Raw genomic sequence first — 14,313 nt, forward strand, 5'->3', positions numbered from 1 at the left:
TATCCAAATTATCCTAGCATTCAAATAAAACATAAAGTAACCACTTTACAACATTAAAATATGAACAAAACAGGCTTCATCAATAAGGTACAAAATATACCTTTTCGGCTGAAGAACCTGTCAAGACAAATGTTGAGAAAACAGGAAGTGGGTATTTGGTTTGAGGATCCCAGCATTCAATAGTGGCTCCCATAGGAAGGCAGAAGAGAGGCACGGATTCTGAGAGCGGAAAAGACTCATAATCTTCTTCTGGATATCGAAAAATCAAACCTTTCAGAAAAAGGATAACATTTCATTTAAAAAAAAATCACTTTTATATAAATTATTCATGATACATACTTAGTAGCACATTATAATATCAAATTGCTTAGAAATATGTGTAAAATTTCAAAATTAGTTTTACAATAACAGAAACCAAGATCCCCAATCTATCCTCTATATGTTATCCCTGAACTTATATTTAATTACAACATGAAAATGTATTAAGAATATTACTAAAAACTGAAGTCAGCCAATCTTGATCACCAATCAACACATTTTTTTAACCTACATATGTCATCACCTTAGCACCTTGTGAAGAATGGTAAGAAAGTTAGAAAGAAAATTTACTAATTATTTCAGTTAGTCTTTAGAAAAAAATTCAGAGAAGGGATAAATGTTATTTAAAAGTGCAAGACAAGAGAAGTGATCCTAGCCCCTATACCAGTGCTGAAAGCTGCAGTGTAAACGGCACTCAACGTGAGCCCAAGACAGAATATGTGAGACCCAGGAAGGAGGGGCAGGTAGCAGCACTGAGGGCCCTGACGGAGCCCTTCAGAACAAAGGAGCTGTATACCATCAATTAATTAGCCTGTAATGTCACCAATATACAGCCCACTTCCAAGCTAAGAACTTGAAAGTAAGAATTTAATTAAGTTCAGTCTCCAAAGCGCTGCATTCTAAAATATGTGTCTTATAATAAGAATCTAAAATTTCGATTTAAATACTTTAACAATCTTTCTGCAAATGTTTTAAGTTTGAGCACTTTTTGTCAATTCCTTCTCCCTTCCAAAGAAAAGAAAAGACTTGTATTCTGTATTAAGGACATATTACAGCAATGTCATATTCTAAAATAATTCGGAATCTCTTATTAGTTGTTGCTTTTGTTTTATATAAAGTAAATGGTTTAATTCATTAGTATGAGTGGTTTTATGAGGGCAATCAAAGAGTTTTCAGATATGGATTTGCCTAATTTCCCTAAAATAAAATTTGAATTCGAAAACTGCATAAGCAAAAAGTAATTGGCACTGCTTCTCTTCACAAAGAAGCATTCCAGTATCTTTTATTTACAGCTGGAGCATACCTGTATTGCCAGATTTTATCCCACCATACCAGTGGGATGAAGAAGTCACACTTAAATCTTTACAGCCCTTGACACTTTAGTGTGCAGTTAGAGTATGGCGAGAGATTTCCCAAAAACTTCATGGCAGAAAAGTTTCTCAGGCCCTCCTCTCCTCCACATAGCTGATTCTTTGCAACAAGAGAGAAAGGAAGCAAGTCCACCTTTCATGGCAAGTAACATGTGGTTCAAATCAGACACACAAAGATAAGAGAAGGAAATATAAGAAGTAAAGATGCAGTTTGACACCTTTATGATTGTCCAAACACAAAGATCAAAGAAAGAAATTTCCATTGAATTATTAAATCTATTTTATTAGTGTAAACCAAAGCTTGGAGGCTTATGCCTCATATGCTCGCTTGGACAAAAATTTAAATTAAATAACATATAGAGGGTGGTTTTAGTAAATCTTACAGCATATAATGCATTTAAGAAAACTTTAGCCTTTACATGCTAAAACTTATAGATAATTAACAAATAAACCAATTCCACAAAGTATATAAGGGAACATATATTATCTTTTCTAGCCAGCCCAATGATAGCATCCACTAGTTTGTCAACTGGGACAGATCTTCACTTCACTTACCAGCCTTATATGCTATTGCGTTTGAAGCAGGCACAGACTTCTTATAACACAGAAACACATTGGAACCCCACTGTAAAAGACAAATTGAGTTTTCAGAAACAAAGTGAAAAGAAGAAACTGATGATTTTGAATGTAATCTAGAGACTATTTATCCAAACAAGTCATTTAAAACTCTGAGTTAGCCAGGAGTTGTAATATCTGCCTGTAATCCCTGCATTCAGGACGAGGAAGCAGAGGGCAGTGAATCTGAAGCCACTCTGGGTTACAAAAACATGTCTTTAATAACAAAAAGAGCTCGGTGTCTTAGTTAGTACCTGTCTAGTATTTGTGAAACCTGGGCATGATCCCCAGTGCCAGATAAAATTAGGCATGGTGGTGCACATCTGTTATCTTGGCACTAGGGAGAAGTCAGGACATTGTAGTTCAAGGTCACCTACACAGCCATTTCCAGACCAGACTGGGATGGATACATGAGACCCTGTCTCTATATTTATAAGGGTAGGAATGTATCTCAGTGGTAGAGACCAATTCCAGTATCCATAAGAAAATCAAAACACTCTGTTAAACAGTTGCTATGGAATAAAGTAAAAATACAGTTGACAACGCAAAAGGAAAAGAAACAAAGACAGGCAGTGGTGATGCACACCTTTAATCCCAGCACTCAGGAGGCAGAGGCAGGTGGATCTCTGTGAGTGTGAAGCCAGACTGGTCTACAAGAGCTAGTTCTTGGACAGGCTCCAAAGCTATAGAAAATCCCTGTCTCAAAAAACAAAAACAAAAAAAGAAAAGAGAAAAAGAAAAGAAACAAGTCTGTTTTTTGTTTTTTTTTTAAAGACAGTTTCAAAAACTTTAGAGTTGATGAGGCCAGTGGGATGATGGCTCAGCAGGCAAAGATGCTCACTGTTAATCCTGACAAAATGAATTCAATCATTGGGATCCTCATGCTGAAAAGAGACTTAATTCCCAAAAGTGATCTTCTGTCTTCCATGTGTGCACAAATGCATGGCTGCATACTCACGCACACACACACAGTAAAATATGGTTTTCAAAAGCTTACAGTTCTGTGCTCACTCAGACACTACTAAGTGCTTGAAAGAACAGATATTGGAGCCCAAAGCAGGAAAGGTTGAGTCTCCAGGAGACTATGAAGCCATCACTCCCACCAACAGTTACAAATACATACATCTCTGCCTATCTTCAAGATAAACCTAACCCAAAAATAAGTGTTAGTCTTATAAAACTATAAACCAAATGTGTATGCCCAATTTCCTTCTCCACAACTCTGTGCTTATTTGAAAAAGGGTCTGATTTGTGGCCTATACTGGCCTGGGAAAACCCTATTCAGCCAAAGTTGGTTTTGAACTCCTGAGTCCTGGGATTACAGTCATGTCTGAGTTTTGTTAACCCTTTCAAAAAGTAAGCATATAAAACCACATTAGTTAAAATAAAAACTCTAAGGAGAGTTTCCACCCAATCTATCTGCAACTGTCCTTAAAGCTACTATTGAAATCCAGAAGTTAAAAAATCTCTGTGTTGACATAACAGACAATATTAAGATATACACAGACATACATAAAATTCTAAGCATAAATTATACTTTGTCTATGTGTATCAGAATATTAAAAACGATGATTTATGCACATTAGGAAGAAACAGCTAGGACTCCATAACAAAGGAGCTAGTCTAGCATGCACAAAGCCCTGACTTGATTCCCAGCTTCACAGGTCTTTTTCAAATTAAAAAAATAGAGAAAAACATAAACAAGAATCATAAAAATGTGAAAATAAACTATAGAACCAATATTAACATTTTTGGATTATTCCCAAACCGAAGTTTGAAAAGGAAGCAACTCTGTCTTACCATGCCACAGTTTAAATTCTTATCAACTTTGCAGAAAGTATGAGGAGGGGTTTCCCCTTTACTGGTGATTATAACACAGATGTCAGTTACAGCCAAGGAATTCTGGGACCGAGCTGGAGGAGCCCTGCGATAGGTGATAAAAATTCTTTGTGAAGTAGTTGAACTATTGTTGACATTGGCACAGCGACCATAGGGCGTGGCTTGGATCACTTCACATCCTGGAATAAGCCTTTCTTTCCCTTCATATAGCACTCTGCATGGCAGGGAGAAAAGGGAGAGAAGGGATTTAAGATTAATGCTGTTTTCTTCTTGAAATGAGCAAAGAAAACTTTGGTCATTCCTGTTCCTCTCCAAACTTCAACCAGAAACCAAAACTAAAATTACTACTTTAGGAATTATAAATCCTGGATTGTTTTTCAAAAGCTAGAACACGATTTAAGAAACAAAATTGGACTGAGCAATTCAATTTTTCATGACAAGAAACCTAAGCAAGACAATGGAACACCACAGACATCCTCTGGTCAGGCTTCAGAAATTCAATGGAGTACTCAATCCAGGTGGTTTCAGGAAAATGTCCTTCCCAATTCCTGTCAAAGTTTTATCTTTGAAAGTCCTGAGACCAAGTGAGTTCCACTCACTAGGGAGGCAGAGGCAGGAGGACCTCTGTGAGTTCAAGGTCAGTCTGTTCTACAGAGATAGTTCCAGGCCAGGGAAATAAAGCAAGTCACAAATCCATCCATTCATAAATGATTCCTACCATCAAGTAAGTAAAATGTGCCAAGTATTCCCACTGATGCACAAGACCGACAAAGTCCAAGACCTGCCTCGGACACACAGCCTGGGTAACAAAGCAAGATCCTATCTCAAAAAACCAAAACACTCTAGCTTGAGAGGTGGCCCAGTGGGCAAGAGCACTTACTGTCAAGCTCAACCTCAGCTCTCATCGCCGAGACCCACATGGTGGAAACTGAGTCCTGTAGGTTGAACTCCACATGTACCCACACACACATATTTGCACGCATGTGAGCACACACACACACACAAAATATTTTTTAAAATGTAATTTCAAAAGAAGTAAAAAATATATATGAAATGTGAGAAAAACTGCAAGTCACATAAGATAACACAATTTTTAAATGGTCACACAACATGACAGAGGCACACACTTTTTAGTTCCAGCATTTATAAGGCTGAGGTCACAGAAATACATAATTAAACTTTCTCAGGAAAACAAAAGGGGGCAGGTGTGGTGATGCATACCTTTAATCCCAGCACTAAGGAAGCAGAGGCAAACAGATCTCTACTTAATGTACATGAATTCCAGGCCAGTCAGAGCTACATAGTGAGACCCTGTCTCAAAAAAATAAGTAAGTGGGGCCAGAGAGATTGGGTCAGTGGTTAAGAGCTCTGCTACTCTTCCAATAGATTCAGGTTCAATTCTCAGCACCTACAAGGTGGATCACAATCACCTGTAACTCTAGCTCTGGGAGATCTGATGCCCTCTTCTGGTCTCAAAGGGCACTAAGCACATATATAGTGCCCAGACACACATGACACAAAGCACCCCACACATAAAATAAACAAACAAACAAATAAGAAAAAATAAGTAAATTTTTAAATAAAACATATAAACAAAATGGCACAAAGCTAGGTGAAGGTGTATGAGAACTCTGTTACCCTTATAGTTTCTGAGTCAGGTTAAAACTATTTTAAACTAAACTTTTTTTGCCAGGACTTGGAACAACTAGGCAGAACTAAAAGCTCTAGATCAGACTGGACTGTGCAGCTAGACCATGTCTCCAGAAACAAAGTATACACAATTTTTTAAAAATGCTTAAAATGAAATGTCCCTATTTTTTTTAATCAGGCAAAGCCATTTAAAGACATGCAAGTGGCCAAAACACATGGAAGTAGAAATTATGAGCTATTATTTCATGTTCTATGAGAAGAAAATCATCAGAAAGGTAAGAGGTCAGGGCATGGTAGCATTCGCCTTTCGTCAGAGCACTCAGGAGGCAGGGGCAGGTAGAGTCTTGTGAATTTGGGTCAATCTGATTTACACAGTAAGTCCTAGACAGCCAGGAATAGAGAGTCTGTCTCAAGAACAAAACAGAAAGACAAATAAGAGGGCTAGAGAGATGGCTCTGCAGGTAAGAGCACTTGCTACTCAGATCCCAGCAATCATGTCAGATAATCACTACCACTAAAACTCAAGCTCCAGATCTGACGCCTCCTCCTGGCCCCCAAGAGCATCTAAACACATACAGATACACACACACACACACACACACACACACACACACACACACACAGAGAGAGAGAGAGAGCGAGAGCGAGAGAGGCACATTTTTAAAAAAAAATATTTATTTATTTATTTATTATGTATACAATATTCTTTCTGCATGTATGCCTACAGGCCAGAAGAGGGCACCATACATCATTACAGATGGTTGTGAGTCACCATGTGGATGCTGGGAATTGAACTCAGGACCTTTGGAAGAACAGGCAATGCTCTTAACCACTGAGCCATCTCTCCAGCCCCGAAATACACATTTTTTAAAAGACAAATAGGTATTGGTGAGGATGTAGAAAAAAATGAATCCTCATATACTACTGATGAAAAGTACTTGATTTAGAAAACAGTTTGATGTGTCTTCAAACACTTCCACAGAAGCAAGCAGTCTACTATGGGTATACAACCAAGACAAATAAAAACACAAATGCTTGTAAAATCATTACAGTAGCCAAAATGTGGAGGGGGGATATCAAATGCCCACTAACTATTGAAGAACGTTCACAAGAAACTACTACTGTTCAGCAATTAAAACAATGGACTACCAGCACTTGGGAGGCAGAGGCAGGTGGATCTCTGTGAGTTCGAGACCAGCCTGGTCTACAAGAGCTAGTTCCAGGACAGGCTCCAAAGCGACAGAGAAACTCTGTCTCGAAAAACCAAAAAAAAAAAAAAAAAACAATGGACTATATGGAAAAGCCCACCCTTGTTAAGTGAAGGAAGGCAATTTAGAAAAGCATGCCTAGTAGGACTGCATTTATATGATGTGCCCAGAAGAGGTAGGTGTTCAGAGACAGAAAGCAGAATAGTAACTTCCTAAGAGTAGAGGGGAATCAGAACATTAGCAAGTGCCTGCCAATTAGGTACAGGGTTTCTTTTGGGGGAGATAAAAATATTCTAAAATGGATTATAGTGACTGCTGCACAATTCTCTAGATACACTTAAACTGAGTAAATGGGTGAGTAATCTGTCAACATTAGTTACACAAAGCTCTTAAAAGGTCAACCAAATATTAACATCTATTCTAAAGGCCTAGCAATTTAAATCAAGACTGTATCAGCAACTAAGTGAAGAGAAACAACAATGAGGGGCTGGAGAGTAGGCTCAGAGGTTAAAAGCATGTACTGCTCTTTCAGAGGACCCATTAGGTTCCCAGATCTACATCAGATCACAACTACCTGAAACCCAACTCCAGGATTTCCAACACTCTTCTAGCCCCGTCAGGCACCTACATGCACATGGCAGATGCAGACAGACAGATTAAAAAAGATAAGTCTTAAATTTAAAACTCAAAATAAATATGCAGAAGCTTATGGATCACAGCCGTGTAGGGCTGTAAGTCTACCCATTTTTCTGATTTACTTATTTTCACTTTATGTGGATGAGTGTTTTGCCTGCAAGTATGTCTGTGCACCATGCATATTCAGTACCCTCGGAAGCCAGAAGAGGGCATCAGATCCCTTGGGACTGGAGTTACAAACAGCTGTTCAGACTAAGGCAATTAATTCACTATTCCTGCATTCATAAAACATTAAGCAAAAAAATACATGAGAATTAAGAAAACAGCAAGGTGGTGGTGGTGCATGTCTTTACTTCCAGCACTTGGGAGGCAGGCAGATCTCTGCGTTCAAGGCCATACTGGTCTACAATGGCTGAGGGCATTAAAAATAAGAGTCAACGGTTTGTTGTATGCAAAACACTCAAAAACACACAGATGGAAAGTGGAATAATATAAAGCAATACTCCAAGAAAAGAGAATCTGAAAGCAAGCAGGACTACCTATATTCATTCAGACTTCAAGTTGAAATTATTTAGAAAATATCAAGTCCTTACACACTATCAGAAAGAACGAGCTACCAAATTACAATTAAAGTTGGGGGCTGGAGAGACAGCATAGCGGCTAAGAGTGCTTCCTTCACAACAATCCTTAGGACTAGAGTTCCGATCCCAGTATCAATGCAAGAGCCAGCATCCTCACGCCTGTAACCGCAGCTCAGAGGTAGACAGACTGAAAGATCATCAGGGCTTCCTGGGGCCATCCCCAGGAAAACACAAGTTCCAGGTTCAGGGAGAGACCCTGCTTCTCAAAAGAATTGGAGGAAACTGAGTAAGCTACCCTACACCCTATTCTAGCCTCCATTATGTGAACAGGAGCATACAAGTATCCAACAAACACAGACACATTGTACACACACAGAGAAATAGAAAAACAAATGAGAAATAGTCATAAATACCCCAACACTACTGAACACAAGGGATAGATAAGACCAGATACAAAAATATGGGGTACTGAAATACTGTTCTTTCATCAGCAGATACACCAAATCAACAAACTTCAGATTTAAACTGTACCATAAATCAAACAGAAAAATTCTGTAGAATGTCATCTAACAGCTGTATAATATTCACCTCAGCATCCTGTGAACTTTGTTTCTATTATGTATCTCTGGCTGCCCTGAAACTCACTCTGTAGACCAGGATGGCCTCAGACTCACAGAAATCTACCTTTCACCTGCCTCTGCAAGTGGGATTAAAGGCATGTGTTGTGGAATAATCTTTTTGTACACTGTGAATATGTGTCATCCAGACTGGTTTAATAAATTGTCAATAGCTAGGCAGGGTTTTCGGAGCAGAGAAAACACTGGGAAGAGGGCGGAGCTGCCAGTCAGGCATGGAGGAAGCAGCATAGACAGTACAGCATAAAGATCATAAAGCCACAAGGCAGAAAGCAAATTAACAGAAATAAGTTAATGTAAGTTATAAGAGCTAGTTAAAAACAAGTCTAAGCTGTCAGTCAAGCTTTCATTAATAAGAAGTCTCCACATTGATGTGGGATTCCCCTCTATATGCAGTGAATGCCACTTAATAAAGAAGCTACTTTGGACCTACTGCAGCACAGAATAGGGCAAGGCGGGAATTCCAAGCAGATAGAGGAGAGAGTAGGCGGAGTCAGGAGAAGCCGTGTAGCCTCCACAGGAGACAGATGCCAGATGGAACCTTACTGGTAGGCCACAACCATGTGGAAATATACAGATTAATAGAAATGGGTTAATTTAAGATGTAAGAGTTAGCTAGAAATATGCATAAGCTAATAGGCCAAGCAATGTTTTAATTAATACAGTTTCTGTATGGTTATTTTGGGTCTGGGCAGTCTCCGACTACACCGTGTAGTTATTTGGGAGTTGGCAAGTGGGACAGAAAAGTCCACCTACAGGCATGCACCACAATACCTAATTCTATTTTTTTAGCCAAGTTTTAACAAAACAAAAATTGAAATAATTTTCTAGTATATTATCAGACTATACCAGAAGAAAAGGGAAAAATTAATACCAATAGACTGGCAGTAATTCAAGAATTCAGGAGGCCAAAGTAAGAGGGATTGGGTCATCACAGCAAGTTCCAGACCAGCCTGATCTACATAGTGAGGCCCTGTCTCAAAAGAACAGGGGCTGTATATGTAGCTCACTCAGTATTAGAGCACATGTCATCATGTATACTGCTTTGGATTTAATCCTCAGCAACCCAGAAAATGAAACAAAAAGGAAATATCAATAGCAATATAAACTACAAACACAGGGATAATGCTCTTGTACACTGTAAATATTTGTCACTCATACTGACTTAATAAAACACAGATTGGCCAGTAGGTAGGCAGGAAGTATAAGTGGGGCAATCAGACTAAGCAAATTCTGGGAAGAGGAAAGGTGGAGAGTCAGTTACCAGCCAGACACAGAGGAAGCAAGATGAGAATGCCTTTCTGAGAAAAGGTATCAAGTCACATGGTTAAACATAGACAAGAATTATGGGTTAATTTAAATTCTAAGAGCTAGTTAATAATAAGATTGAGCTAATAGGCCAACAGTTTATAATTAATATAAGTCTTGTGTGGGGATGGGGGTAGGAAGTAGTTCATATAATTTACCAGACCTTTGGAATATAGCAAAGGTAGTTCTAAAAGAAAGATAATAATAAAAAAAATCAAGGGTAGCAACATAGTTCAGTGACCTCCAGATGCACATTGTTAAGTTTCAAACCCAGAACAAATGGCTAGGGTGCTTATTTAACATATCAAGACAGACCTGGCAGTCAGCTTCTCCCAGCAGCCATCAGTCCCTACCTGTTACTGGGTATAGATGGGAGGATACCCCAGCCTCTACCCTGAACTCTCCAGCCCAGGGGCTGGGCTGCCCCTCCTCAGAGGCTCTTCCCTATATAATCCAGACATTTTGGTTTCCTGCCCCCTTTTGTACCTTTGGCCTCCTGGCTGCTGCACCTGGTTCCCCTCTTTCTCCTCTCCCTCTCCTCACATGGCCCAGCTCAGTCTGGTCATGTCCATTCCAGACTCTCCCTGTGTCCCTGCCTCTGACTATGCTTTCCCACATATCTGTAATAAACTCTCACTTCCACCACACCTAGGAGCAGTCATGCCCTTTCCTTTTTTATTTTTTCATTCACATACCACTAATATGTGTCCACTCTCACACACACACAGATATACACAGCACTGGATGGATGGGCAGATGGACAGACAGACAGATGAACGTATGGATGGAGTTAAAAAACAGAGTCAGAGAGAGATCTCAAATCAATGGTGTGCCCCAGTCTTAGATAAGCAAGAACAAGATAGATATGGTGGTGCACACTGTAATCACACTCTTAAATGTCAGAAGCAGTATCATGAGTTCAAGGCCAACCTGGGCCACAGAGTGGGTTTCAAACCTGAGCTACCAATTAAAATCAGTTGAATCTCTGTAATCCATGGTGGAAGGAGAGGACCAACTCTGGAATGTTGTGTGACCACCCACAAGCTCACTGCAGCACATGAGCAGTGCTTGCATATGGACAAGCATACAATATACACACAAAAGTAACAACAACAAAAAAACACAATCAACTTGATTTCATTACAGAAAGGAATGAATGGTTCAACATATGCAAGTCAATAAACATGATGTAGGACATAAATAAAGCACAAAATCAAATGATCATCACAATGGGTTAAAAAAAAAAAAAGGCCTTTGCCCAAACTCAACATCCCTTCATAATAAAAGCCCTGAAGAAGGTGGGCATAGTGACATGCACCTTTAATTCTAGCACTCCTGAAGCAGAGGCAAGTGGATCATTGTGAATTCCAGGTCAGACAAGGTAACCTAGTAAGACCCTATCTCAAAAAATAAACAAACAAATAAATGGGTGGGTGGATTAATAAGTTAATGAAAGAAATAAAAAGAAAAAATTGTAATAGCAAAAATCTAAGAATAAATGATAGTAGGTACTCTTTATATAAACCAAGAGCTAATATTACATCGGGGAAAAATACGAGAAGACTTTCCTGTAAAGCCAGACAATGGACATGAATGTCAACTCTTTTTTTCTCAATCATACAATTAAGTGCTAAACTTATTATTACCCAAAGCAATAATTTAAGAAAATAATGTAAATTAAAAGGAATACAAATAGAAAAGAAAGAATTCAAATTACCCCTATTTGCAGACCATATGATCTGTGCTTATACTTTGCCACAAAAGCAGATACTAGAATAGTGGAATACAGGGCTGGAGAGATGGCTCAGCAGTTAGGAGCACTGATAGTTCTTCCAGCGGACCCGAGCTCAATTCCCAGCACCCACATGAAAATTCACAACTGTCTCTAACTACAGTTCCCAACACCCTCGCACAGGCAAAATACCAATGAACATAAAAATAAAAATAAGTAATTTAAGAAAAGAAAGAATACAAGACCTAGAAATGAACCCATACAGCTTCAACTCCCTGATGCCTGACAAAGATGTCAAAAACACACACCAGGAAAAAAGAAAACTTCTTCAATAAATGCTACCAATAAAAATGCAAAACCATACACAGAGGAACGAAATTTCTTACCCTGTGCAAAAATCAATTTAAAATATATTACATTTTAAAATATAAGATATTAAACACTGAAAGTACTAAATGAAACCACTTGGGGACACACAGTTAATGATCTTCTCAATAAGACCCAATAGCTCAAAAAATAATAGTAGGAATTGACAACCATGACTGCATGAAATTAAAAGTGGTATAACAAAGAAAATGCTTGGTGTAATGAACCAAGAGCCAATTAATGGTCCAGTACATGCCACCAAGCCTGACGACCTAAGCTTGATAGCCAGGATCTACATGGAAGAAGAGAACTGACTTACACACGTCCTCTCACTCTGCGTGTACACTGTGGCACCCCCCCAACACACACACAAACACAAATAAAATCTAATAATCTTTTTTAAAGTTTCCATTTCACGCCAGTAAAAATGATTATAGTCAAGAAAACTTAAATAATGCAAGAATAAGGGGGAAAGAAATCTTCTTAAGCTGTTAGTGGTAATATAAGTTATTCCCACCACTATGGAAATCAATATGGAAGTTGCTCAAAAAATTAAAAACAGAACTAGTACATTACCTAGTTAGCCCCCTCCTGGGTGTATACCCAAAGGAATCAAAGCAGGCATACTACAGCGACACGCTGCATACTCGTACTTATCACAGCACTACTCACAACAGTCAACAGGTGACAAAAGGCTAGGTGCCCATCAACAAATGCATGGATAAAATGAAAAAATGCAGTATAGAAACACAACGGAATTTTATTCTGCCATGATGAATGAAATTATCTCATTTGTAGAGTATTGCATACAAGTGGCCATTATCTACCAGAATTGGAGCCAGAATCAGAAAAACAAATGTCACTCATTTTCTCACACATGCATAATCTAAATTTATATGCAGAAGTGTGTGTATGTGCAAGTCACACACAAGTTCAATCTTAACACTGGGGAGGTAGAGGCAGAAGAATCTGGAGTCTAAGACCATTTTCAGCTATACAGCAAGTTTGAAGTCAGCCTGGTATACACAAGATCCTGTCTCAAAACTTAAGTCTCAGCAGGTAAAGACCCCTGCCATTAATCCTAACAAACTGAGTTCAATCATTAAGTCATGACAGAAAGAGAAAGCTGACTCTCTCAAGTTATTTTTTGACCTCTGTGTGTATGTACATGCACACAAAATGAACAAACACATAATACAAAACAAAATGGCATATAGTAGTACATCCCAGAGCTCAGGAGGCAGAGGCAGCAAATCTTTATGAGTTTGAGGTCAGCCTGGTCTATACACCATATTCCAGGCCAGTCATACTGAAATCCTGGCTTGGGGGGAGGGGCAGGAGAGTCATGAGAGCCAGTGATATGTATACCTGCTTGCAAGTCCAACAACTTGAGTTTGATCCCTGGAACCTACAATGGTGGAAGAAGTGGGTTGCTCCATGACCCCACCATGACCCCATGTGCACACCATATGTGTGAACACATACATAAAACACATACATGCATGCATACACACACACACACACACACACCTTGGATACACTAGGATAGAACAGAACAATGACATGAAAGTAGACAGACTATTTGTGAATAACAGCAGGATCACTGGGGAGGGGTACAGAGGCAAATGAGCCAAGTACACTATATACAAGTGTAGAAATGTCATAAATGCAAACAAAAAGACCAAAATGGTATTTATGAAAAACTTAGAGTTAATATTTTCAATGATAAAACCTTAAAACTTTTTCCTTAGAATCAGGATTGAGACCAAATGGCTACTATGACTAGTGCTGCTTAGCACTGCAGCAGAAGGTCTAGCCACAGGGACTGAACAAGAAATAAAACTATCCAAACTGCACAGGAAGGTGAAACTATGTACATTTCCAGGTGACATCATCTTGTATTTTCCAACAAAGCATAACAAAGCACAAGCAAGCAGAAGGCTAATGAACCCACAGAAGCTGGGGAGTACACTACTTACATATGCGCCCCCAAACTGTTTAATGTAATCTCCGTGAAAATTGCATGTTTTGTATAAAGAGACAAACTAAACCTATAAATACTCGTCAGGGTGCTCTCAAATAGCTAAATATCTACAATCCTTTTATGTATGGTGTTGGGGGTGGGGAGTGGTTCTGAGACAGGCCTTCATGTAATCCATCAAACCAGATATGTAGCCAAAACAGCCCTGAGTCCTGTGCCTACCAGAATCACATGCAAGTACCTCTAAGGCCACCTGGCTCTACCATCAGTTTTTACTAGGGGTAGTTTTATAATAAACACAACACTTCAATATAATATCCACACATGATAAATCACAGGGGATTATAAAGCAG

At 38.9% G+C, this 14,313-nt stretch overlaps 1 protein-coding gene across 4 annotated transcripts in view; it reads right to left on the reverse strand.

The window, feature by feature from the left end:
* Positions 1–14,313, reverse strand: part of Dennd4c (DENN domain containing 4C) — a 103,550-nt gene that overhangs the window by 66,999 nt on the left and 22,238 nt on the right. For all 4 annotated transcript variants that reach the window (XM_057783804.1, XM_057783802.1, XM_057783803.1 and 1 more), the window contains exons 3-5: positions 3,825–4,077; positions 1,965–2,034; positions 101–270 (exon numbers count right to left, since the gene is read on the reverse strand). In XM_057783804.1, coding sequence (XP_057639787.1) covers positions 101–270; positions 1,965–2,034; positions 3,825–4,077 — 493 coding nt within the window. The remainder of the gene's footprint in view (positions 1–100; positions 271–1,964; positions 2,035–3,824; positions 4,078–14,313) is intronic.

Source organism: Chionomys nivalis, chromosome 11 (genome assembly GCF_950005125.1).
Source record: "Chionomys nivalis chromosome 11, mChiNiv1.1, whole genome shotgun sequence".
Classification (NCBI taxonomy): Eukaryota; Metazoa; Chordata; class Mammalia; order Rodentia; family Cricetidae; genus Chionomys; species Chionomys nivalis.